The 25,875-nt window shown below is 37.9% G+C and overlaps 1 protein-coding gene across 5 annotated transcripts in view; it reads right to left on the reverse strand.

Moving 5' to 3' along the window:
* The window catches only part of plekhg4 (pleckstrin homology domain containing, family G (with RhoGef domain) member 4), a 242,182-nt gene that overhangs the window by 71,090 nt on the left and 145,217 nt on the right, over window positions 1–25,875 (reverse strand). For all 5 annotated transcript variants that reach the window (XM_072547479.1, XM_072547481.1, XM_072547478.1 and 2 more), the window contains 3 exons: window positions 23,343–23,481; window positions 20,538–20,660; window positions 15,366–15,557 (listed from right to left, as the gene is read on the reverse strand). In XM_072547479.1, coding sequence (XP_072403580.1) covers window positions 15,366–15,557; window positions 20,538–20,660; window positions 23,343–23,481 — 454 coding nt within the window. The remainder of the gene's footprint in view (window positions 1–15,365; window positions 15,558–20,537; window positions 20,661–23,342; window positions 23,482–25,875) is intronic.

Consider the following 25,875-nt stretch of genomic DNA (forward strand, 5'->3'; position numbering starts at 1 on the left):
AATCTATCGGCTTTGAATAGCTTCTAGACATCTTGAAAATGTGGAAAATGTCATACATATTCAAGAATGCATGTTTAAGGTTTAAAACTGTATCTGTTTCAACTCACCTCCAAACTTTTATTGTATTTTGACACATTTGATAATTGGCTGGACAATATAGCAAGATACAATTAAAGTAACAGTATTGATGGTATAGTAGTGGTGAGACTTATCCTGGTTTCATTTCAATTTGGTGATCTGGTGACCAAATATATAATCTATCAATGCATCATGCTCATGTTTTTGAAAGATGCTTAATCTTATAAATTCATTTTTCATTATTGAAATATTATGTAAATACTTTTGAAATATAATTTATTTCTTACTTTGTATATATACAAGGTTTATTTGCAATAACAAAATATTTAACTATTGATTTATTTGGGCATAAGTCAAAATTATGAACCTTATGTGAGGTAATACCTAAACACACTATAAATCAAACATGATAAATGTTATTATGGGAAACTAGATATGATAATGTGATAGAATAAGTGCTAATTAAGCAATGATCTTGAGCTTCTGTTCCTTTGAAATTAATCCTAAAACAAAATAAGCTAGAATAAATTGCTGTATTATGCAAACTAAGGTCAGGTGACAGTGTGGCACTACATCAGTGCAGTTACATTAGTGTCATGCACTATTTTACAGACAGCTGCAGTTTTTTTCTGTGCAATTTTCATAAGACAAAATTCTGATTTTGCTTATTCACCTGCTTGAAATATGAACTAAAGGCCAGGCCCATTTCCATCTTTTTTTGAAAAGTAGGCCATCAATATAAGTCTGCAAAGCATTGTTTGATTTGTTTGACAGGTGGCATAGGAGACGATGGGAACAGAACAAGGTGAACAAAGACTACTGGAAATGAAACTATGGCAAAAAAAAACCATCCAAATAAAAGTAATTGATGGTATGTCAATCATTAAACCTCTTAGTTTTTGAGCAGCATTCCAGGTGTTTTAATAAAAAGGAAAATAAAAATGACATAGTGGACTCTTCCACAAATATATTTACCGTTATGTATGGAAATGGTTTCAAGTGCATTCAAGCATTAGATGAGTTTAAAATGAAGATGAATTTGTCTACACCAAAGATGAAATGACAGACAGAGAAGGGCCTGTCGTGAATAACTTTAAAAGGCTGGTGACCCGGCAGTGTTCTGGACTCATGGTTCAGCCAGACAGCATGATTAGTGACATTTAAATTATTAGAATGGAACCAGGCATGACAAAGAAACTAAAGGGTGACTCCCCCACCCCAATGACTCACTAATTCCATTTTAGCTCCAGCCGAACTTACCATCATAATAAAATGAGTCTCTGACATCATCAAATTCTTCTGGAACAACGATCACAGCTCCCAGGTTATATACATATGTAATATACTAAAGCTTCTCAGCCCTAAACTGGGATTACATCATGTCTATAGGCAATTTATCACCCAGTATAAAATACTGGATGGTAAACATCTTATTGGTTTTATTCACATTAAGCATTTTATGGGTGTGTATGGTTTAATGAAATGTTCACTTTGCTCTTTGTGGAATAAAACAATAAAGTCCAGAACTTAGTTCACAAGACAATCAAATACCACCATACTTAATTACTCTAAACTTCAAAAATAACAGTTAGCATTTGGAGATGCTAAAAAGTAAGACAGCTAACCTTGTGCAAAACACAAACAGAATTGAGAGTGTGTGTCCATAAATTACAAAATCTGAGTTATTAATAAAAGCATTTTGGATTAGGGAACCAACTAATACCTCAAACTAAACTATTCATCACACTATAGTTTTTTTTTAGCATTGTACACTTACCCTAAATCAACTATTAATTCTTGGTCTTTCTCACTTTTCAAATGACCAACTGCTGAGATGCTCAACTAGCCCAAGCAGAGGCCCCACAAATGAGTATTCATCCACAGGACAATACACCACAGTTTGAATTTGAAGTCTGTTTGAGGTTCATAGCACCAAGAAGTAGCAGACAAACACAATAGCTACTGGCTATTCTTATCAATGCTTCAATTCATTAAGAATAAAACTTACTATTCATTGTCAGATGTAATTTGCAAAGTAAACAGAGATTTGTAACACAACTTTGAATTTAAAAGGCTCATCTCAAAGCCTCTTTACTTAAAAACATCACTGTGGAAACATATTTGAAATATAGACTCTATGCATTACTAATCTAGTGCTGGTTCTTCACTTACTAGTCATTTCCAAAACAAAGTATTTTTTAAAAAGTACAAACTACTTACAAAATGTATTACATATAATCAAAAACAACTATGGACGATGCACTGTACAACACTGGTCAATGGTAAACATAATAGTAATCTTCTAAATTTCACAATCACAGTTCCTTTGAAAATGATACACAATCTACTGCATGATAACACAATCTAATGTCAACATTTGATGATACCAAAATGTGTCTGCTGCAAAAGATTCAGGAAAACACAAGTGTGCTCCTACCTGCAGAAGTCTACAAACTGGTTACAGATCTGGTTTCTGTGAGAGTATTTCTGCAATGTTGTATGCTATCACCCTAAACTCACAATGGTGGTACCCTGCAAACGTGCAAATTTAAGTCCCTATGAACGCGTCAGTATTCACAGACAAATGCTAGGCTAAATACCAGATGGACTTCCTCAGTAACTAAATGAAAAGGACTGAGGAGGGGGAGGAAGGGGCTTCCATCCCCACACTATAAAAAAATCAGTGAACAGAGTAGCATGTAATAAAAACATGGCACTGGAATTTCAATTGGGAACAATCAGTGGAGTTGAATCTTCCACATTTCGCTAATTTTAAAGAAAGAAACTAAAGAGATTGTTTAAAAGTCTGAAAAATCCCAGCCGACTCCTTCTAATTAGCTACCTTGTTGCAGATATTAATCATTTGAGGATTTTGGTTGCAATCTGGTTAGTTGGTTATGGTTTAAGTAGTCAGCTTTTATCAGTTTATTTAACAGTTTATTTAAAGCTGTTTTGATAGATTAACAGTTGCATAAAAATGCATTGAAAGCTATATTACTGTCATAAAAATAATTTCTTAATGCATACATTTTAGTAAAAACTCTTCTCTAAACTCATTAGTATGAGAAAATATGCCAAGATGTTAAAATCACATGAATTCCTTTGTGACTAAATATTACCCAAATCTAGTATCTGTGATGAGTGGTGAATATATAAAATAGATAGATTTAGAAGAAAACAACTTATTAATGTAAAGAAAAAATAACCCCAAAGAAGGATGCTAAAAATTCAGAAATAAAAACAGATTGCTGCAAAAACTGCAGGTCTGGCAGCACCTGTGGAAGGAAATCAACGTTATAGTTTTGGGTCCAGTGATTTCAAATAAACCTGTTGAACTATAACCTGGTGTCGTGTGACTTCTAACTTTGTCCACCCAGTCCAACACCGGCATTTCCACATCATCCCTTTCTGACAGCGCTGTTACTATACCCATGCTCAGAATGGGAGCTCACGACCACCTTCTCAAGGACAATTAAGGACAGGCAATAAATGCCCACACTCCGTAAATTTAAAAAAAAAGTTTAGATACCACAGAATGATGGAATACAGTAATTTCAATACAGTGTAGACAAACAGAGCAACTTTAAAAAGATGCACCACACTGCTGAGAGTGATCAATTGATGAAATATTGAGAGGTTTGTTTTAAAATTTTAGCTTTTGTTTTTGATCACATTTGACCTTTCAGTTCTCACTTCTGCTCCTTTTGTCCCTTTTGTCCGATTCTTGTCCCTTCCCCTTTTGTACACATTAACACCTTGACCCTTCTTAAACACACTGATACATTGATAGGAAATAGTTTTATTCCTGCCAGTTCCTCACCAATGATGTGGGCTTCAATGTTAGTCCCTTGCATATTTTTGGCCAGATGATGTGGATATTCAATATTATAAGTGAACATGACACTTTCTTCACAGATAGTCACATAAATATTGATAGCAGGGATTTACAAAACAGCCACTTGAAACTTTTGCACTTGGGGTAGAATCAGGACAGTAACACCAACACTAGACATCATATAGGGTGGGGGTGATCTTGCCTGAACCATTAAGATGGAGAATTAACATTAAAAAGAACTCATTGTGAACTCATTAAGGAGCACACTCCAATTTTCAGGAGGACACATGGGCTGAACTCATTATTTGGCGCAGTCCAGCTTGAATGGAGGTGAACAAACGCTGAGAAGCTGATCATGGTTGTCCCAGAGAATTACCTGGACATGATCGAAGAGGTGGGATTTGACCATTGAGAAAACAGATGTTACTGGATTAGTAAAGATGGTGAGGTGTGTAGGCATTAGGCACCTGAGCAGTGTAGGATGTTTTCATCATCACGAGATTAAAGCTGTTTAAGAGATGGGTCTCTCAATCACTATCAAAAAGGTGCCACCAGAGGACAAGTGAAGATAACTCCGCAGTGGTCGATATCCCATCACCAACTCACCCTTTATTTAGACATGAGCAGTTTTTGACTGTCCATCCTGCTTCATACAGAGTCAGGCACCAGAATGTCAGTATCCCTGATACTTAACCTTTTTACAGGTCAGTCAGGAGTCTCTGACTGGACTAGGAAACTCATATTCTGAGGTTCAGTGTGGCCCTACATCCCTCCCCCTCAGCGTCCATGAACATAGGGTGATTCTTTTTCTTGGATAGCCTCTGAAGGTGTTTCAGCACTGGGTCAGGTTCCTCTGACTCAGCATCTGACATGGGCATTGTGTAATACAAGGGAGTTCATTTCTTATGCCAGGAACACCTCAGTCAAATTTCATTCTCTTCCAGTGGCAAAGGTGTCGAGGTGGCTACCTCCGTTATGTCCATCTCTGATTCTGTAGACTTGACAACATTTATGGAGAGGGTGAATCCATGGGTTCTGACACCATTTCTGATGGTTTCAAGGAGCAGGGCACAGTTTACTTCCACACTGTTTGAGAAGTTGTGGCTTTCATATGGTTCACATGCTCATTCAGGACAGTCACCCCTACACAAAACTTTGTATGTCACTGGTCCTGACCTCGCTTTGACCATGCCTCTTACTCATATGGGGCCATTTCCATGATTTCTACACCAAACTTTGTCCCTGTGTCAAACTGTCTCTTGCATGGCGGAGTCTTGTGACTGGAATTGGAGTTCCTGAAGCTGTTTCATCCACTAGAATGTTTGGGAAGATCAGACTTCATCTAATAAAAAATCCCGATACGTATTCCCCTTGCCCTCAATTTGCAGAGTAAAAGTGATATGTCTCAGAATTGGAGGCTTGGGGTCATAATATTCCTTAACTATGTCAGTCACTTCTTGAAAGGTTTTAGTATATAGTATATTTTCAGTGAAAGTTAGGCTCCCAATGGCAGAAGAAGCTGCAGCTCTGAGGCTGTCAGAAGAACTACTTATTGTTTTTTGTCTGCCATTATGTCATTTGCACACAGAAAAATAACATATTCTTTCCACATAATAGGTCCAGTCCTTGACAGCAAGGCTGAACGAGTCCAAGCTTCCCAAATAAAGGCAGGATACAAGAAAGGATTGCCCCAATTCAAAGATGACTGTTGCAAGCGAGTTTCTTTAGGATTGTGCTTTATTCTCATCACCACTGAAATAACTCCACAGGGGTCGGTATCCCATCACCAAGTCACCCTTTAGTTGCACATGAACTGTCCTTGACTATAGTACAACCTCATACAGAATCAGTCACCAGTATCTCTGATATTCACCTTTTCTAATGCCAGCCAGCTTACCAGTCCCAATCAGGGAACTCATATTTTATGAAGTCCAACTGGCTGACCTTGTTACAATTGCTATACAAGCAGAGCAATTGATGGGATTGGTAGAGAGACTCTCAGATATTGAATCCTGCAGGGATGAGAGGCAACAAGCTCATCACAAAGGGCAAAGGACAGATTACTGGGCATCAAAGGGAGTAGAGAATGGAAAAATGGGATAGAAAATACATAGTAGCCATGACCTCAGTACAGGATCAACCAGCAAAGAAGCTGTTTTGAGATGGGCAAGGAGTCTTTGCACTTTCTTCAGAAATTCACCATGGCTCCTTAGCACCTTCCATACTCACTACAATTCCACCTCAAACAGACCAGGGCAGCAAATACAAGGAAACATCAACACCTAAAAATCATTCACCATCCTGACTTGGAAATATATCACAATTCCTTCAGTATCACTGGGTCAAAATCCTGGAACACACTCCCTAATGGTATTGTGAGTCTAATTACAACATATCAGCTGTAGCAGTTCAAGAAACACTCACCATCACCTTCTCAAGGGCAACTAGGGATAGGCAAAAAAATTCTAGTGTCTACATTCCATGAATGAATTTCTTAAAAATCACAAATGCCCATTTTGCTGTTCCCAATTTCCTCATGGTACAAGTCCATTGTCTTGGCCATATTCACTGCTCCCCCCTTCCTGGCTCCAACCATACAGTCTAGGCCCTCTCCTACGAATTATGTGCCTGCTTCTCCCGCAAGGAAAAGGAATGATATGGCACTGTTGTCTTCTATTGCCAGTTGCTCCCATTCATTAGAAACAGTATGTTCCAAAGCCAGCAAGTTCTCAGCAACAACACAGATCTAAACCATTCTGAGGAGCATCAAGTGCATTTCTCCCATATTCGGAGCCAGGCATCCTGAAGCATTTGCTAATATATATGGTGGAAGGTGAGTACCTAGGGTTGGTCGTCAGGATTGGGGGATGCACACATCTCACCAGAGTACATCAGGTCATGCTGGATTCAATTCTTTCCTGTGTCAGCTATGCCGACTTAGCTAGGGTGGGTGGCCTGCTCCTGCCATATTCTAAACAGAATCTTCCTCCTCTCTTCTTACAGCTTCCAGGAGGATCAACAGGTCCACATCAGAGTTTTCAGGCCTCTGTTTCTCCTGAGACATTCCAAATTGTTTTCAAACTAAGATCTTCCAAACTGAAGCTACAGTGCTTGAGTAACAGCTACACTAATGGCTGCCATGGTCTGTTTGAAATCTGATCCACAGTTGGTCAGTTCAGCCTCCGTACGTGATCCTGACTGTCATGGGACAACAAAGGTTTAGGGTGCCCCCATGAAACTGGGGATTGATGATTCTCCTTGCATTCTTTGACAAAAGATCCACTGTTATTGGTGACAATATCACATGGAGACGTATTACAAGTGCAATCCTACAAAGATTGATGTTTTGGTCATTACTCCTCAAAATGATTTTGGTGAAAATATTGGGGCTATTGGGCACCTGTTCATAGATAGCATCAAGATCTGTGTTGATATCAGATCCTTTTGGAAAATAATTACAACCTGATCCAGATGCAGGAGGGAATGCAATTGCCTCTGGTTTTTAATGTGGATAAATGTACTATAATGAGTAACTAACATCAAGCACTTACATAGTATGCCAGCTTAAACTAAGACCTCTTGCAATGGAGCAAAGCCCAAGTTTAATGACGCAAGAGTTTTGAAAGTTCTATGGTCAGTGGCAGGAGGCGATCAGAAACACAATTAGACTATCGGGATTGATAATTAGGATAAAGAGAGTACTGGAAAAAATAATTAAAACAAAGACCAACAAATTTACCAGTGCATACTGCAAAAATGAGAAAAAAAATTGAGGTAAAGTTGGTGTACATATTTCAATCATAATTTATTACATGCAAAATGGGCTATTTTTTTCCTCATCAAGGTGCAGTGACTGTAATTGATACAATTTTCCACTCAGGGCACCTAGTAGAAGCAGCTGCTCTGCCAGCTCAGTTTCAGTACAACCACTTAAAGAACAAAGCTTACTTTTCTCTCCAACAGTGTGCCTTTATCTTAATCTCACAAGAGTACTCCTTTCCCTTTTGCTCACTCCAGTCATTTTTGTAAGCTCCCTGAGCAACACTGGTAATTTAGTGCTGAAACATGGGCAGTTTTATTTTGAGTGCCTACACTGTGAACTGGCTAAAATGTGGCAAATCTATTTATACACAGAACTGTTACAACCAACAAAGACGGGCCACCCTGAATGCTCTGGCTGTATTCAAGATATAGCCTCAGTGAAAAGAAACAACTTATAAAACAATACTATGCTTGCCAATGGGTTAACGAATATAGTCAACTCAATTTTAGACCACAGTGTAGGGTTGGCACACTTTTGCACTCAACAGACAAAACATTTCTATTCTACCATCTCTAATCCAATCACATTTAAGAATAATTTAATATTTATCATGTGAGGCAATTCCATGATTAGACTCAGAGATAAGTACATGTAACTATCAGAACAATAGTTCAGACTGGTTAACATTCTATTCCTTTAAACTAAAGCCAAGTAATTTTGAATTATCTTGACAATAACTTTCGACAATGAATAATTTAAGTTCTCTTAAAGGTCAAAAATATTTAATCGAACATTCCTGTTTTCAGCAGGCTTATGTAAAGACAAAAAAGTTGTAATTTACCATTGCGGTACTCATACTAATTACTAGACATGTTTTAGAGAGAGATCTTAGCAACTGGTCACATGCTGAATTGAATTATCCCACACAGCCTTAATGAGAATTCAGCAACAGGTTGTTCTTTTTGTAGGTCGAATATTATGTTGATAGAACGTTGTCAGTAATAATATTTGGAAAGCGTCTTGAGTTGTATATTAAAATGCAAGTTCTCTGCAAATATTCCTGCAAATAGAGAAGCTGAACAGAACTTTGCTGTTCGTTTGGGTTAGTGGGGAGAGCACATGAATTTGTAAACATCTCTGCAGCTCATATACGGAAGCTTCTTGCTCAAAATTGGAAATCAAATCCTTTTGCTCAGTATATATTTCAACAGGAATAATGTTTCTTGTTATAACTGCAATGTAGTTCAAAGAATCGTGTAACATATAACCTAAATCCTTGATGCATTTCAATTAGGTACTTATATAAAGCAGACAGAATGCCTGATAAAAATGCAATTTGAAAGTAGATTTAACTTGGATGTGGCCATAGTTGCTGTATTATGCCATTAAAGGCATCATGTAATACAGATGTTGTGGTTACAATGATTTGAATAGGTATAGAAATGGGTGGTTACTCTCTTCCACCTACCTTGATCATAATCAGGCCAGTTGCTAAGGGGATGTCTGTTAGACTGTGCAGTATTCTCACAGCATGCAAATGATGGGAAAACTTCTGCTTTCAACTGAAACTTTTAACAAGGGGTGCCTTTACAGCTTCATGGAAATTATTTATGATCAGAAATGTCACATAGATCTGATTGCAATCCCTTAATTTAAACATATACCAGGGGTAAATTTTTTATTAAATTAGCAAATACGTGGAGTTGTTTTTCAAACTTTGTAACTGTCAAAATACTTATCACACACATTGGGCTCAAGTGGGGAAAATGGAAGAAATCCCCAGATGCACTTCTACTGCTCTCTCGCCTGCCTAGCCCTAGTTGCAATTTTATTCAGAGATGGGAGTGCCTAGGACAATGTGCCAGCCTTGCCCCAACTAAGACCCTGAAATGGACAACAAATGACCAATTAGGGGATGCTTCGCACCATGTCTTATTTTCAGGCTAAGGGGAAGTATTCATGCGTGGTAGGGAGGAGATAGATGGGGGGGAGTTGATGGTGTGGCGACCAGAGGTGCCTCTTTCAATTGTCTTCTATCCAGACTGAACATTAGCCTCGGTCAAGGAAAGTTTGTCCCCTATGGGTATGTTTATTGCCCCTGTCAACTTCATCATAAACACTGCGAAACTCTTCTCCACAGACCCATAAACTTCACCTCTCCCTTCTGCAGTGAAGCCATCTGCATTTAATTGCGCCTGGACACTAGGACTGAAAGTCAGCAGCTGCCTGTAGTGCTAATTTTGTCCACGCCATAACTGGCAGTACTAAGCTGTCAGGCAATTAGATTATATCATTAAATTGCTGTGGGACAATAGTATTGGCATGGACGCATTCTTTGCTGATTATGTCTAGAAAAACTGTCACCTGAAAAATCCTGTTCATTGACTCTCTAAAATATTGGCAATTCTAATGCTGCAAACAAGTATAAATAAACTAGGAAGTTACATTCTCCAATTTAAAAATCGTACTTCAACAGAATTGTTAATTTCTAAAATAAGCAACTGATCTACAACAGCAGTTTTATGTCAGAGTGTAAGTGTGAAATTCCCATGATTACTGCAATAAAATGTAATTCATCTGGGTTGGTAAACAATCAGACTTATAAAATTATGAAGAGAATGGTAAGCTAAGGAACATGCATCTTCATAAGAGTCTGCCTTTTTCAGTGTGAAATTCTCATCTGGACCCTACTCTGGATTTCACCAATAATCCAGGTTGAAGTACTGAAGTAGTTCAACCACATTGCTGGTATTGGATTTTAGATGAGATCTTAAACTGGGGCCCAATCAAGCTGACCAGAAGGATATAACACATATCCTACATATCCTGAGGAAGCCCTACATAGCTATATTTTGCCTACAAATGAAGTCTATCAGAAAACAATCAAAAACAGTGACACAGTAACTATGTGAAAAACATCTTTATTTTTCAATTTGAGATGGTTTTTCAAACTTATAATGGCCTAACCTTTTACAATAAAAGGCAATGAAAAATGTTTGCAGTTAGCTCTTTTTTCTTTAGCTTGCTTTCTTTGGATGAGTGCAATATAGTCTGCTATGTTGTCAATGCAGAGAAATACATTGAGTTTTCATGTTGCACTGCAACATTTCAGAGCATTTCTATAGTCTTTGCAACTTCAGATTTGGAGTTGGGCAGATAAGTGGGCAGCATTGACAAACCTCCTCAATTGAAGAGTGTATTGTATCAATGGTTGTTTCACCTATCTGTCCCATTTTGCAACATGTGATGTTGTCTACCTCAAATATAAGTTTCTATGTCTGTCTTGGCTGAAATTCCATGCCAGCCTTCCTCAGGCAATTGAAAAAGCCTTGTCATGGGACTGTTTGTTCCCGACTCATTCTCTGCATCTTGCTCAGTTGTCGTCTTTTGAACACAGCATAGTGGAACTAGTTTACAATTATGGCTTCTATCCCCAGCTCCTACACCTTCTTGACCACGAACAGCTATCTTCTGGAAGGGGTGGGTTGAACTCCTCCTTATTGATGGCCTTGATAAAGTGAGAAATCAGCTGGCTTCTGTGGTTGATTTTAGGTTCCTTATCACCTCTTATCCATTACCTGGAGCATAATCGTGGTGTTGAGAGACAAGAATGTCAGCTTGACTTTTAAGGCTGATGAGGTCAGGATGTTTGGGGCAGTTGTCTGTACTGATTATAATTTTTGTTTTTCTTCAGTTGTTTAATTTGTCAACACTCCTGATTCATGACTAAAACATGCTGGAGTTCATCCAGGTGGTTTTGTTAACTTCACATCCCATAAAAGAATAAAAACAGAGCTGCGTAGGTAACATTTTGACATTTGCAAATAAACATTGTATTCCAGATTGTTCTATTATAAGAAGCAGCAGGACTTTTTTTAAACATAAACTGAAATTCCTGGAAAACTTCAGCAGGTTTGGCAGGATTTTCAGCAATTTCTGTTTTTATTTTTGATTTCCAGCATCCACAGTTTTTTTGCTTTTTTGTTTAAGACTTACTAAAAGAAATTGATCTTGGGACTTAAGCATTGAAAACATGGAAAACTGTGGGCAAGACACCTTACATTATTCTTGTGTATCCTTCCGTGTGGTCATATATAATGGAATTTAGACCGTAGCTTGAGAAAGTTCATATGACTGTCCTTTCAACAATACATGCAACAGGCAAACAAGGAACCAAAAGGACAAGCGGAAAACACAATGGGATGAACTGGCAACTAATTTTTCAATATTAATACATGGAACATGAAGATTGTTGGACTTGAAGATGTATTATAGTCTTGTAAAATGCACCCCTCACCCTCTGTGTGAAATCTACCTTTCCTTTTTTGGCTCATGCTTTTACCAAGTTCTCATTAGGGGCATGGTAACAGAACACTCAGGAAAGGAAAGTTATGCTCAACATTTGCTGCTTGTGGCTGTAACTTGTAGATAAGAGAGACAATACGGATGAAGAAAGCATTTGATAAGATGCCATAAGATCAGCTTGTGTGGAACCCACTAGGGAACAGGCAAAATACAGGATTTAGGGTTGTGCAATGTGGCTGACTTGATAAGGGAGCTTAAGGTGAAGGAATCCTTAGGAGACAGTGATCATAATATGACTGAATTTGCTCTGCAATTTGAGAGGGAGAAGATAGAAACATGAGGAAGGAGCTGGGTAGAATCAATTGGGAGAGGAGCCTAGCAAGAAAGACAGTGGAACAGCAAGGGTAGGAGCTTCTGGGAGTAATTCAGGAGACACAGCAGAAATTCATCCCAAGGGAAAAGAAGTATGGTCAGGCTGGATAAAGCAACCATGGCTGACTAGGAAAGTCAGGGATAGCATAAAAGCAAAAGAGAAAGCATATAATGTGGCCAAGGGCAATGGAAAACCAGAGGATTGGAAAGCTTACAAAGACTAACAGAGCTCAATAAGAAGGGAGAAGATTAAATATGAGGGTAAGCTAGCCAGTAATATAAAGGAAGACTGTAAGAATTTCTTTAGACATATAAAGGGCACAGGAGAGGCAGAAGTAGACATTGGGCTGCTGGAAATTGACGCTGGATAGTAATGGGGAACAAGGAAACGGCTGAGGAACTGAATAATTACTTTGCATAGGTCTTCACAGTGGAAGACACATGTAATATCCCAAACATTCAAGAAAGTAACAAGGCAGAGCTGTCACCAAGGAGAAGATGCTAGGAAAGCTGAATGGCCTGAAGATGGATAAATAACCTGGACCAGATGGACTACACCCCAGAATTCTAAGGAAGACAGCTGAAGAGACAGTGAAGGCATTAGTGGTGATCTTTCAGGAATTGCTAGAATCAGGGAGGTTCCCAGAGGACTGGAAAATCACTAATGTGACACCCCTGTTTAAAAACAGACTAAGGCAAAAGATGGAAAATTACAGACTGATTAGCCTAGCCTGGGTCACGGGTAACCTCCTGGAATCCATTTTGAAGGAAGAGATTTCTGAATACTTGGGAATGTATGGCAAAATAGGGCAAAGTCAGCATGGTTTCATCAAGGGAAGGTAATGCCTGACAAATCTGCTGGAATTCTTTGAGAAAGTACTGAGCAGGTTTGACCGAGGAGAGCCAAAGGATGTTATCTACCTGGACTTCAAGACAGCCTTTGACAAGGTGCCACACAGGAGGCTACTGAATAAGATAAGGTCCTATGGAGTTACAGGAATGGTGCTAACATGGATAAAAGCTTGGCTGTCTGGTAGAGAGTGAGGATAAAAGGGTCCTTCTCAGGACGGTAGCCAATGACAAGTGACCGCAAGGCTCAATGATGTGACCACAACTTTTCACTTTATACATTAACAATTTAGATGAAGGAACTGAGGGCATTCTGGTTAAGTTTGCAGATGAAACAAAGGTAGCATAGGAGGCGGGGAAGTTGCAGAAAGATTTGGACAGGTTAGGAGAGTGAGCAAAGAAGTGGAAGATGGAGTACAATGTGGGAAAGTGTGAGGCCATGGACTTTAGTAGGAAGAAGCATGGACTATTTTCTAAATGGGGAGAAAATTCAGAAGTCTGAAGCGCAAAGAGACGTGAGAGTTCTAGTGAGATCCTCTCAAGGTAAACTTGCAGGTTGAGTCAGTAGTTAGCAAGGCAAATGTAATTATGGCATTTGAGAGGATTTGACTATAAAAGCAGGGAATGTACCTCTGAGGCTCTATAAGGCTCTGGTCAAACCACATTTGGAGTACTGTGTGCAGCTTTGAGCCCCATATCTCAGGAAGAATGTACTGGTATTGCAGCATGTTCAGAGGAGGTTCACGAGAATGGTCCCAGGAATGAAAAGCAGAAAATGTGTTGCTGGAAAAGCGCAGCAGGTCAGGCAGCATCCAAGGAGCAGGAGAATTGACGTTTCGGGCATGAGCCCTTCTTCAGGAATGAATCTGAAGAAGGACTCATGCCCGAAATGTCGATTCTCCTGCTCCTTGGATGCTGCCTGACCTGCTGTGCTTTTCCAGCAACACATTTTCAGCTCTGATCTCCAGCATCTGCAGTCCTCGCCTTTTCCAGGAATGAAAAGCTCAACATTCGAGGAATGTTTGAGGATTCTGGGTCTATACTCGCTCAAGTTTAGAAGGACGAGGGAGGATCTAATTGAAACCTACAGAATACTGAATGGCCTGGACAGAGTAGATGTTGGCAATATGCGTCTATTGGTAGGAGAGACTAGGACCCAAGGTCACATCTTAGAGTAATGGGAAGACCTTTTAGAATGGAGATAAGCAAGAACATCTTCAGCAAGAGAGTGATGAATCTATGGAATTCATTGCCACAGAAGGCTGTGGAGGCCAGGTCATTGAGTATATTTAAGACTGAGATAGATAGATTCTTGAATATCAAGGGGATCATGGGTTACAGGAGAAAGCAGAAGAATGGGGTTGAGAAAAGTATCAACTATGATAGAGTGGTGGAGCAGACTTGATGGGCTGAATGGCCTAACTCCACTCCTATGCCTTATGGTCTTAAGACAGGTTATTTCAGAGGTTACTAAAAAGAGGATTTGTGAATAAGGTGAAATAAAATGGCATGGATTGAGGATTGTTTAACAGATGGGACATAAAGATGGGAAATAAACTAGTAATTTTCAGGATGTCAGGCCACAATCTGTACCACAATCTCACTACTTATATTACATATCAATGATTTAAGATGAAGGGATCAAATGTAATACTATACATGCAGAGTTACTGACAATATAGCTAAGACAGAAAGCAAGCAGTGAAGGAGATGCTAAGGTGCTACAAAATGAGACAAACAATTTGTAAGATAGATACAAATGGAATAATTTGCAGAAATGTGAAGTGGGACAAAAAAAATAGAAAAACAGAATATATTTTTAAATACTGTTGTTGATACCCAGAGGAACCTGGGTTTCCCTGTACACAATCATTCAAAATTAATTGTGAATACAGTAACCAGCTGGAAAAGCAAATGTATGTAAGCCAAAGTTTTAAAAATGAAAGCGGGCTTAAAGGGGGGCAAATGACCTTCTTCAACTCTTCTTTCTTATATCATAATTTAGTGCTTGTGCTGGAAGATGTAACAGAATAAATGTACATATTATTGCAAACATTTATCAAATAATTTGCTGAAGCCACACTAAGCAATGAGCACTTTAGTTCATTTCTTAAATCCTTCGTTGCAATAACTTTAAAACAAATTATTTATCATTCCACTTACCTTGTCAAAGAATTTGTGCAATTTTAAAGTCTTGTCAATCTTTAGTCTGCATTCATCCAGGTTCTTTAGAAATTCATCATACTGTTTTCTGTGTGCCTGCAACTTTTCTTCAAAAACATGCAATGCTGGTGATCTGAAGTCTTGCCACTGGCCTAGCCTCTTCAAAAGTTCTTTGCCTTTCCTGCAATACTCCTATAATGAAATAGGATATCTTTTCAAAACTTTCCAAAAACATAATATTTTTCTAGAGAAGTCTTGTCTTGGAAAAAGTAAAACAGATCATTTAATTATTTAGCTGCTGTCATTTCCTAACTTAACAGTTAGCATACTTCATAAACAACAAATCAACATTGTTTCATATGACCTGAACAATTCCATGGTTAAAAGTCAAAGTTAAATGTCATCTTCAATATAGTATTGGGAGATGTATTTTACTTTATTATAACACTGAATCATAACTTCAGGCCAATGTAATATCGCTCTATGCAAAATGACACTGAAGCACATATGTTCAATATAGTTGGAATAAAATAAATCAATAATGGTTAAAGGTATTAACATTGAAAAAGAACATTAATTTTAAAAGAATGTGCCTTAAGTGTTTTTAAGAAAAGCTGCATTATTTCTCAGAAATTATAATTTAAAAAAAAACCATGCCATGCCCTAAAGACTGTCCAGCTACTTGGAGATCTAATTTCAATATGTTACTCCAGACAATGTCAGAAAGCAATGAAAAGGCTAAAACAATCAATCCAATAAATTTTTTAACATGGTACAAGTATCAAAAAATTACATTTTTAACCACAAAGGTTAAACTATACATTTTCTTCTAAAATGTTCTTCTAATTTCAGCTAATTAGCACTTTAATTTTAATTGGACTTTATCATTCCATTGACTCTAACTTTAAAAAATAAATTAATGCATAGAAAAGCAGTCCACACAAAAGTTGACTTAAAACAAGCTGGTGGGCAAAGCCTTCACCTCAATGACTTCTGTGGTTCTTCTGAAAATTTGAGTAGACAATGACAGTTGGGCAATTCTTAATTATAAAATGACTAATTATTTTACATTGAAGTCTGGCAATAGCAAGAATACTAGCTTCAGTTATTCAAAACAACTGGTCAGTTGTGAATTTCTTGATCAATTCTCTGACCCAAACATGTCAGCCCTCTCCATTTTCCAATTACAGTGCAACGTCTTTGACTCAAAGAAGAATCAAATTTAATCTCATTGCTGTGAAACATTGATTTGCTGCTACTGAACAATTAAACTCCTTTAACATTAACATACGTATTTTAAGAAATTTGATTCGCTAGCTCTTTTCAAAATCAAGTTGAATATATTAACAGCAATCACCGTATTACCCAGGAGTGTAAATTAACAGATATTTACCATTTACACTTCCTTGCCAAGAAATCTAAGTGCAAATCACTGTTCAAGTTGTTTAAAGATGATAACAGCAATATTCTAAAGCACCAAATGAAGAGGGACAATTAAAGCAATTAAAAGGCATTCTTAAATTAAGAAAGTTGCACCCTCAAAATTTGGGAAATCTGGAGGGAACAGAGGGAAACTAAAAACTAACTGGCTGACTGTTCAGTTCAAAGATAGCAGCTCAGGAATGTAAGATATATGAACTTGGAGAACTTAGTATAGGGAGCTAAAAAAAAGCAAAGTGAACAACTTAATATACCAGCATGTCAAAAAAATTAAATTAAATTTGTCTATATCGTTGCAAAATACTATATTGTACAGTTAACAAACCTAAACATACAGGTGACTTGCGTACATGTCGACTGGCAAGGATCAAATATTCGGCTCATAATGTATTAGGTATGAAGCAGAGCCTGGTTTACATTTTTCTTTGACAATCTTGAAACAACCCTCACTTTACCAACAAAATACTTTGAACTTTTACAATGTACAATGAATTTAATTCACTGATGCGAAGGTGACTTTAAAATTCTTAACTCTTCAGTGAAACTATCTATCAGAAATCTGAGGTATATTTCAACCCAGCTCCTTGAAACAATGGTGCTGACAGCTAACAACTGTTCCACGATTAATTTTGATAAAGAGATCTGCAAGTCTTTATCCAACTGGTTGAAATTTGGCAGGGAAGGTGGAGGTGGAAGCATTTTTAATTATGCCAAACCGGCAGGATCCAACTTCACTTTTAACTTCTTTTCCTGAGCATGAGATGGGGATGTCAACCTGAACTTCGCAGGATCATTCTTTATATATGCCTGATTTCAAAGACGTAATCAGGACTGGACTAAGATTTGAACAGGAATGAATGGAGACATTGTGGCAGCTCTTTTGCACTAAACTGGATTACAGAAGCAGATCAGTACCAGGTGGGAGCTGAATTTGGAATGTATAGTCTGAGTATGCGCTATGCTCCTAACTGACCAATGAATGCACCAATTTAAACACCCGATCCCTTCATTTTCTCTAACCCATTTAGACCACGAAATCTTTCTGTTAAGGTAATCCACAACCTTTTGTAATTTTAAATGCCTAGTCTAAACTTTTTCAAAAGTAAGAAGAGCTAGTTCATTTAGTGATTGCAAAATTGAAAGTTTTAGTTATGGATCATTTTAATAGACTTTGAATTTTTTCTCGTTGTCTTTAACACACAGTGAGAGAAAACAAAAGTTGAATACAACTTCCTTGATGAAGCTTTATTGAAATACTGTGAAAAATCTCCAAGGAGTTAATTTTAAGTTCCCAAAATGTCTCAATGAGATTATGGGCAGGAAGCCACTTAGTGCTGACATTTTAGGAGCAGCCTATCTTAGTGGATGAAACACCTGCCTGCTTTAAGACTCTGTAAATATGCAAATCAAAAGTCCTGATGACAGACTCTGACCTGAAACATCAATTTTCCTGCTCCTTGGACGCTGCCTGACCTGCCGTGCTTTTCCAGCAACACACTTGCAACTCAGAAGTCCAGTGAGGTTTATATTTGGTTGCGTTGGTAAATTGTTGGAATCTTTTAAGGAAGCGGTAAGGAATATTTGGAAAATCAAATCACTATCCATCAGAGGAGAAAGTGAGCACTGCAGATGCTGGAGATCAGAGCTGAAAATGTGTTGCTGGAAAAGCACAGCAGGTCAGGCAGCATCCAAGGAACAGGAGAATCGACGTTTCGGGCATCAGAGCCAACATGGTTCTATGAAGGTAAATCATGTTGAACTAATTTGCTAGTATTGTTTGAAAATGTAACAGGCAATTTGGATAGTGGAGATCCTGTAGATGAAGTATATCTAGACTTCCAAAATGCATTTGATAAGGTGCCACACAAAAGGTTAATACACAAGGTAAGATCATATGGTGGTAGAGGTAATATATTAGCATGGATAGAGGATTGACTAACCAACAGAAAGAGAGAGTTGGAGAAAAATGTCTTTATCTGTTTTGTAAACTATAACTAGTTGAGTGCCAGAGTTCACTCCTCTAGCTCTAATTAGCTACAATCTATATTAAGACTTGGATACAGGAATAGAATGTACTATAGCCAAAGTTGCAGGTGACACTAAAATAGGTGTTGTTTACAATATGGATAGATTAGGTGACTGGGCCAAAATTTGGCAGATTGAGATTAATGTGGATAAGTGTGAAGTTGTCCATTTTGCATGGATGAACAGACAGGCAACCTATTTTCTAAATGGAGAGAATCTTCAGAATCCTTTGATGAAAGGGATCTGGGTATCCTTGTGCATGTACCGTAGAAAACTAGTATGCAGGTACAGGAGGTAGTATGGAGGATAAATAGGACTTTGGCATTTATGCTAAAGGAATAGAGTATAAAAGTACGAAATGTTGCAATTTACACAGCTTTAGTGAGACCGCATTTGGAGAACTATGTACAGTTTTGGTCCCCTTGAGGAAGGATGTAGCTGCACTGGAGGCAGTTCAGTCACTAGATTGAACTCCACAGAGGAAAGGTGTGTCTTATGTAGAGAGTATGAGGTCAATACTTAATAGAATTTAGAAAAACAGGAGGAGATTTAATTAAGGTATATAAGAAGATGCTATAGAGGATGCAGAGTGGATGTCTCCCCATGTCAGGCAATCTAGAACAAAAGATCATAGTTTTAGGCTCAGGGGTATCAGACTTAAAACAGAGAGGAATTACTTCTCTCAAAAGGTCATGAATCGGTGGAATTCACTACCCCACATGTACTGGATGCTGGGACACAGAATAAATTTGAGGAGATAAACAGATCTTTAGTGAGTAACCGGTTAAATGGTTATGGGAAGGCGGCAGGAAGGGGGAGGTGAGGCTGGCTGAGACAAGATTAGCCACGATCATATGAAATGGCAGAGCGGGCTCAAGAGACTGAACCCTACTCCTGTTTCTATTTCTTAGGTTCTAATGTTCTAAATGTTATGGACCAGGTCAGACTCCCTCAAAACATTTCAAGAAAGGAACCTGGACCCTAACTTTTCTAGCTGTTTTAAGTAAGTGTAAAGTGGATATTCTAGGAGTGAGGCAGCTTGTTCCAACTACTTGCAACAATCTCCATAAACACTCCTGGACAAAAAAAGGAAAAATCAAACACAGGTCCTACAGAAGAGATGGCAGAGAGATTCAGCATGGAACACCTTTTTTCCATGTAGCTATTTCTTTGATCAGCCGCCTCAAAACTGACTGACTGCTTGCTCTGAACAGCCAGACTGCTAAAACTAAACCAAACCAAACCAGAGAAAAGCTGAGTTGGGAGAACTGGCCACTCCCCTTTCATTTTACAAGTATATTTTTTAAACTTAAAAGCTTCCTCAAGTAGATCAAGCCAGAGATTTCGGAACCTGCGTTGCAAAACACTTCTGTAAAAAATCAAGGACAACACAACCTTGTTAAAGGAGCAGCATCAACACATAGGACACTTATGCAGCAAAACAATCAGATTTATCTAGTACATCAGTCCCCAAAGGACAAGTTGATTAATTTCAAGCATAATCTTAATTGCCACTAAAATGTATAAGACAAACAATTCTTCAGTTGTAAATTCAGCTTTAAGTTATCTCACAGAGGACTCAGACTTGAGGGGTGCACGCAAGTGCCTTGGAATTAGTTAGGAATCAATGGGATACCAAAATGGAAAAACGCTTTAGGACAGGAGTCAAAATATTTTATTTGGTCAACCAAAGTAATTTATACGTACATAAGCAACATTGCAAAAGCTCTTGAACTCTCCCTGTGTCCTTAGCAATGAATCCAGTGAATCCTCTAACTCATTACATCTCTCCAGTTGCTTTTCTCCAACTTCCTCTATCCAATTACTCACCTGAAAAAGATATCAATATCACAAAGGAAGCTGCACATATAGAAGCCTTGTTCATATTTGTAAACAAACTCATGTATATTTAATAAACATGGTAAATATGGAAGTTTGGCAATAAATTATCAATCTTGGCCTTCAATTTGTCAGCAGATCAATACAAGCTGAAAACAAGTTCAATTTATCAAAGGGAATATTTATATCTTATGATAAATTTGAAAATTAGATTATTTTCAGCTGAAACTATGTAAATTTAAACACATGGATGGGTACTGACAGTTTTAGGTTCTTCAGAGTTTTCTTTGGAAAAACAGAATGGTCTTTATAAGGTATTAAAGATGTATGTTTGACAAGGGCAAATACACTCAAGACCAATAACTTTGGCTTTAAATTATCTTACAGAGGACTCAGGCTTGGAGTGGTGCAAGCAAATGTCTTGGAATTATTTAGAAATCAATGGGATACCAAAATGGAAGAATACTTTTGGACAATGGTCAAAATGTTTTGGTTGCTTTCTTGGGACCCTTGTGATAATTTCCCAGTGACTACAACTTGATTTTCAGGGGCTACATCTTTAATTCTCACGAACTCATTTTCATGAAATGATGCAGTAATAATGTAATAGCATTGTTTTTTCTTTAGAGTTTTCTTCTTTAGAAAAATATAGCACAATTACCAGGAAAGCATGGAATCTATAAATAAGATGTTCCCATTAATTTTTAATAAATAAATCTCTCAACCTCCATACCCACATACTCAGTTGACAGCTATAGAGTTAACTGCTGACATTCACCCCCTGCACCCATCAAAAACTCAGGTCCAGCATAGAACATTTAATCTGTTAAAAAAAAAATCAGCTTTTTAAAATATTTGACACACACCTTAACGTTAATGGACAATCGTGAACAACTTAAAATTCAGAACGCGAAGTATGATAATTAAAAACAACAAATCAAAGCTCAGGGTGAAGATCATTGGATTTTAAGTTACAGCCAAAGGGACCATGAGAGAAACAGTTGATTGCTGACAAAACAGTTTCTGATTGAAGGCAAAAATGAGTTGATTATATGAGTTGACATATTCAAAGGACAACTTTCAAGCTCAACTATACGTATGTGCCTAAAGGAGCAGCGAAATCAAATAATGCCTTCACTTGAGTTACAAAGACAAAAATTAAAACAGCACAGCAGGAATTATGCCAGGGTTGCCAGTTTCCTCCATGCCACCACACAAACCCACATTTTTACTTATTCAGTCAGGAGATGTCAGTGTCACTAGCTAAGCCAACATTTACTACCCCCCAGAGGGCAGTTAAGGGTCAACAACATTGTTGTGGATCTGGAGTCATGTGTAGGCTAGACCAGACCAGGTAAGGTTGTAGTTACCTTCCCTAAAGGACATTCGAATCCAGATTGATCTTCTGACAATTGACATTGGTTTCACAGTCATCATTTGATTCCAGATTTTTGTTTTCTAATTACTGATTTCAAATTCCACCATTTTCCATGGTGAGATTTAAATCCAGGGATCCAAAACACTACCCAGGTCTTTGGATTAATAGTTTAGTGATAATACCATTAGATCATAGCCTCTCCTCATGATCAGCTGAAGTTTGGTCAACTCCCAAAACACCTTGTTTAAGCTGAGTGAGGCCTTGTTTAAACTGAGTGGATTATGCACTTGAACCCAATGTTCCTCTGCTCCTGTAATCCCCTCAAAATTGGACCACTGAGCCTCATTATTGTCTCTATGTTTCTTCTACCTCCTATGTCTCTACACTGAAATTCAACAACCAGGTGTCTGCCCATTTGACCAATTTGTCAATGCCCCTCTGAAGTTACTCCGCATCATCCTCAATATCCTTAATTCTAGCTAGCTTAGAATCACCTGCAAATTTAGAAAATTTGCCCTCAACACCCATCTCCAAATCAAAATTTATATAAATCAGAAAAGACAAGGGTCCCAACAGCAACCCCCAGGTAATACCATTTTGAACTTTTCTCCAATCTGAGAGATACCCTCAACATACCTACCCTGTTTCCTGTCTTTTAGCCAACATCTAATCCAAGGATCTATCAATCCCCAACATTTCTAATTTGCTAACCAACCTGCGTTGTGGCACTTCATCAAATTCTTTCTAAAGATCCAAATATATATATAAATGGATATACATATACAGAATTGAAACCATATGCACTTTACCCACATAAACTATGATATGAATCTGAAATTCTCTTCGCCCAAAAGTCATCTTTAACAGTACAATTGGAGTTTAAGGCCAAGGGAGATAGGGTTTTGTTAAGGATATGTAGCACAGCTGCCCATCTGGTTCACTTATGTTCTTCAGGGAAGGAAACTGCCATTCGTTACCCACAGTAATGTGGTTGACTCTTAACTGCCCTCTGAGCAATTAGGGGATGGGGCGATAAATGCTGGTCCAGTCAGCGACACCGTCATCCAAGAATGATTTTTTTAAAAAGTCAGGCAAAACATATGGGATACAGATCAACCAGGATCTTGTCATGGAGTTGAATGGCTCACTCTGGTTCCTAATGTTTACCATACAATGCCTTCATATGGCAAAAGCCATCTCCTGGTCAGTTCGTTTTCAAAATATCAAAACTGGTGTGCGAACTGACTGATATCATGTGGATCATTATTCTTTCATTTGATTCATTAATCTCTTACCTCCTTAAACCCTCTTTCTTGTGTTTTGAATTCTTTCAAAAACTCTAGTTCCTGAATGCATTTATTAGATAACATAACCAGCTCATGGATTCCTTCATCCACTTTGTTATATAATTCTGTGACAGTTTCCATTGTGTCTCTGCAAGAAAACAGAAAGAATTATTAACATTACACAGCTGATTTCCATGGAGAAAAGTGCGAAGAAAAACTAGGACTGAGCCCTTATAGGGTTTTTTTTAAAACAAACCTAACTTAGTTTGTAGGTTGTAGTTAGCATTACACTAAAAAGCTACAGTTTAAATTCTATAGTTGCCAGCAGGGGTTTTCAAGTATCCCAGTGAAACAATAGCTTGATTAAGAACAAGCTGAAACTGCATCTCTTTCATGGGCCTTTGCATTTGGAGTAAATGTAAGTAGCTAACTGGTGTACAATACATTTCCAAATTTGAGTGTTTCATTATGTTCAGAAGAGGAACAGTGAGGTCTTTGGTCTGTTTTACCTAAATATTTTCAGCCTCCAGGAATTAATTTTTGATCTCTACAGAAGAAGAAGCTGGCTAAGTGATGAACATGTAGGTAAGTGATTAAGGTTTATTATATTCCTAAGGCTCAAACGGGTGTATGTTAATGAGAGGCACGAGGGAGATGAAAAATAGTCGCAGATCGAGATGTCTACCTGCAGTAAGACAAGTAGCGAGTGATATCACAAATGACAACATGACATGAATTCAGGAAAAGTAGCTGTCTTGTCAATAGGATTGGTGGGTTTTCTCATATTTAAAGTAAAAGGACTTTATTTTGTGACTAGATCACTACCTTTATTTTTTTCTTAAAATTTGCTTCTCAACAAAATGCTGGATAATGGCCTTTTTAAAGAATTCCAATAAGAATGAAAATTCTATTTAGTAAAGAGCAGACAACTCTTCAAATATAGGAGCAATGATACAAAAGCAACGTAATTAACTAAATTAAATAGAAGTATAATGTGTGATATGGTTATGCTGCTGCAACATGAGGGAGGTGCTGGAAACTGAGGTGCTCCACAGCAAGCACATCTGTGCTAGATGTTTGCAGCTTAAGGAACTATGGATCCAAGTTGAGAAGTTAGAGTCTGCTCCAGGAGGCACAATGTCTGTAGCTCAAAGTGTCCAGTTAATTTTCCCCTTCCCAGAAGGAAATTCCTGGATTGAGTATCTAACTGATTTGCTCATTCTTTAACCTCACTGCTCCCCACAACTTTTCTTCCCTGTTTCGTGTTTGTCCTGTACACTTAACTCTAAATGACACCCAAGCATAGCTTTACTAATGTATTCAATTTCTATGTCTTAGCTCAGAGTATGTCACAAGATTCCAGAACCAGGGGTCACAGCCTAAAGATAAAGAGGTAGATGTTATAAGGACAGAGGTGAGAAGAAATGTTTTGTATCCAGAGAGTAGTGAGCCTGTGGAATTCACTGCTGCAGGAAACTGTTGAAGCCAAAACACTGAAGACTTTCAAGAAAGATGTAAATTAGTTCTTAGGATTAAAAGCGTCAAAGGGGAGAGAGCAGGAGTAGGATATTGAGTTGAATGATCAGCCATGATTACACTGAATGGTGGAACAGGCTCAAAGGATTGAATAGCTTGCTCTTGGTCTATATTCCATGTTTCTATCTACATTACGAAGATGGCAAAAGTTCAGTGATGGGTGGAAAAATCAAGTGAGGAAAGGCTCAACAACAGGGATGTCCATGTTTACATAATTCCAAGATTAGGACTCGAAAATCAACAAGCTTTCAGAAATAATTAAATTATATCTTTAAATGTCAATAACATTCATTCACAGAGGGCAAGTGCTGGTTTTGATTAGAAATACTATCCTCCCCTAGGCAGAAAGTAGAATGAATTAGTAAAATGAAGCAACAACAGGTTACCCATGTTATCTATGTTCAATCTGTGGTAGGTATATCAGTTAAAAGATTTCAGGTGTATTATATGAAAGATGTGTTAGATGGAGTAAACTTCCTTTGCAGCTCGGAAACTGAAAAGAATCAATAATGTCGGCCCTGATATTAGCCACATCATTAACTGCACGGAAAACCCACAAGGAAAAATAAAGAAAAACTGCAATTCCAAAAATAATCAATATAAAAAGAAAAGTTGACATGAAAGCTAGGTTGTGGACATTTAATTCTTTTAAAAACAAAATCAAAATGAAATACTTGTAACTTGACAGTAGAACAATCACACACTATGCTCCCTTTCATCTAATGTATGTGTCTAGATTTTCAGAAGCCCACAGGCCGAGATGGGCCCTTCTCTTCAGCATAATGAGGTGTGGCGGCTTGTCAACTGTTACAGGGAAGAATATCTCCTCACACTGAGTAGATACTCATAAGGGTCTGCTGCGCCCAGGTCTCCTGTCAAGGAGAGCCTAGTAAATACTTCCAAAGCTTCATGTGCAAACTATTCATCAAGGCAATTTTGATCCAAAGGAATGCATCGATTCATAATAGCACAGCAACAAAGAGGAGTGGTGTTGAATGACGATGGA

The sequence above is a fragment of the Chiloscyllium punctatum genome, chromosome 26, assembly GCF_047496795.1.
Source record: "Chiloscyllium punctatum isolate Juve2018m chromosome 26, sChiPun1.3, whole genome shotgun sequence".
In the NCBI taxonomy this organism is placed as follows: domain Eukaryota; kingdom Metazoa; phylum Chordata; class Chondrichthyes; order Orectolobiformes; family Hemiscylliidae; genus Chiloscyllium; species Chiloscyllium punctatum.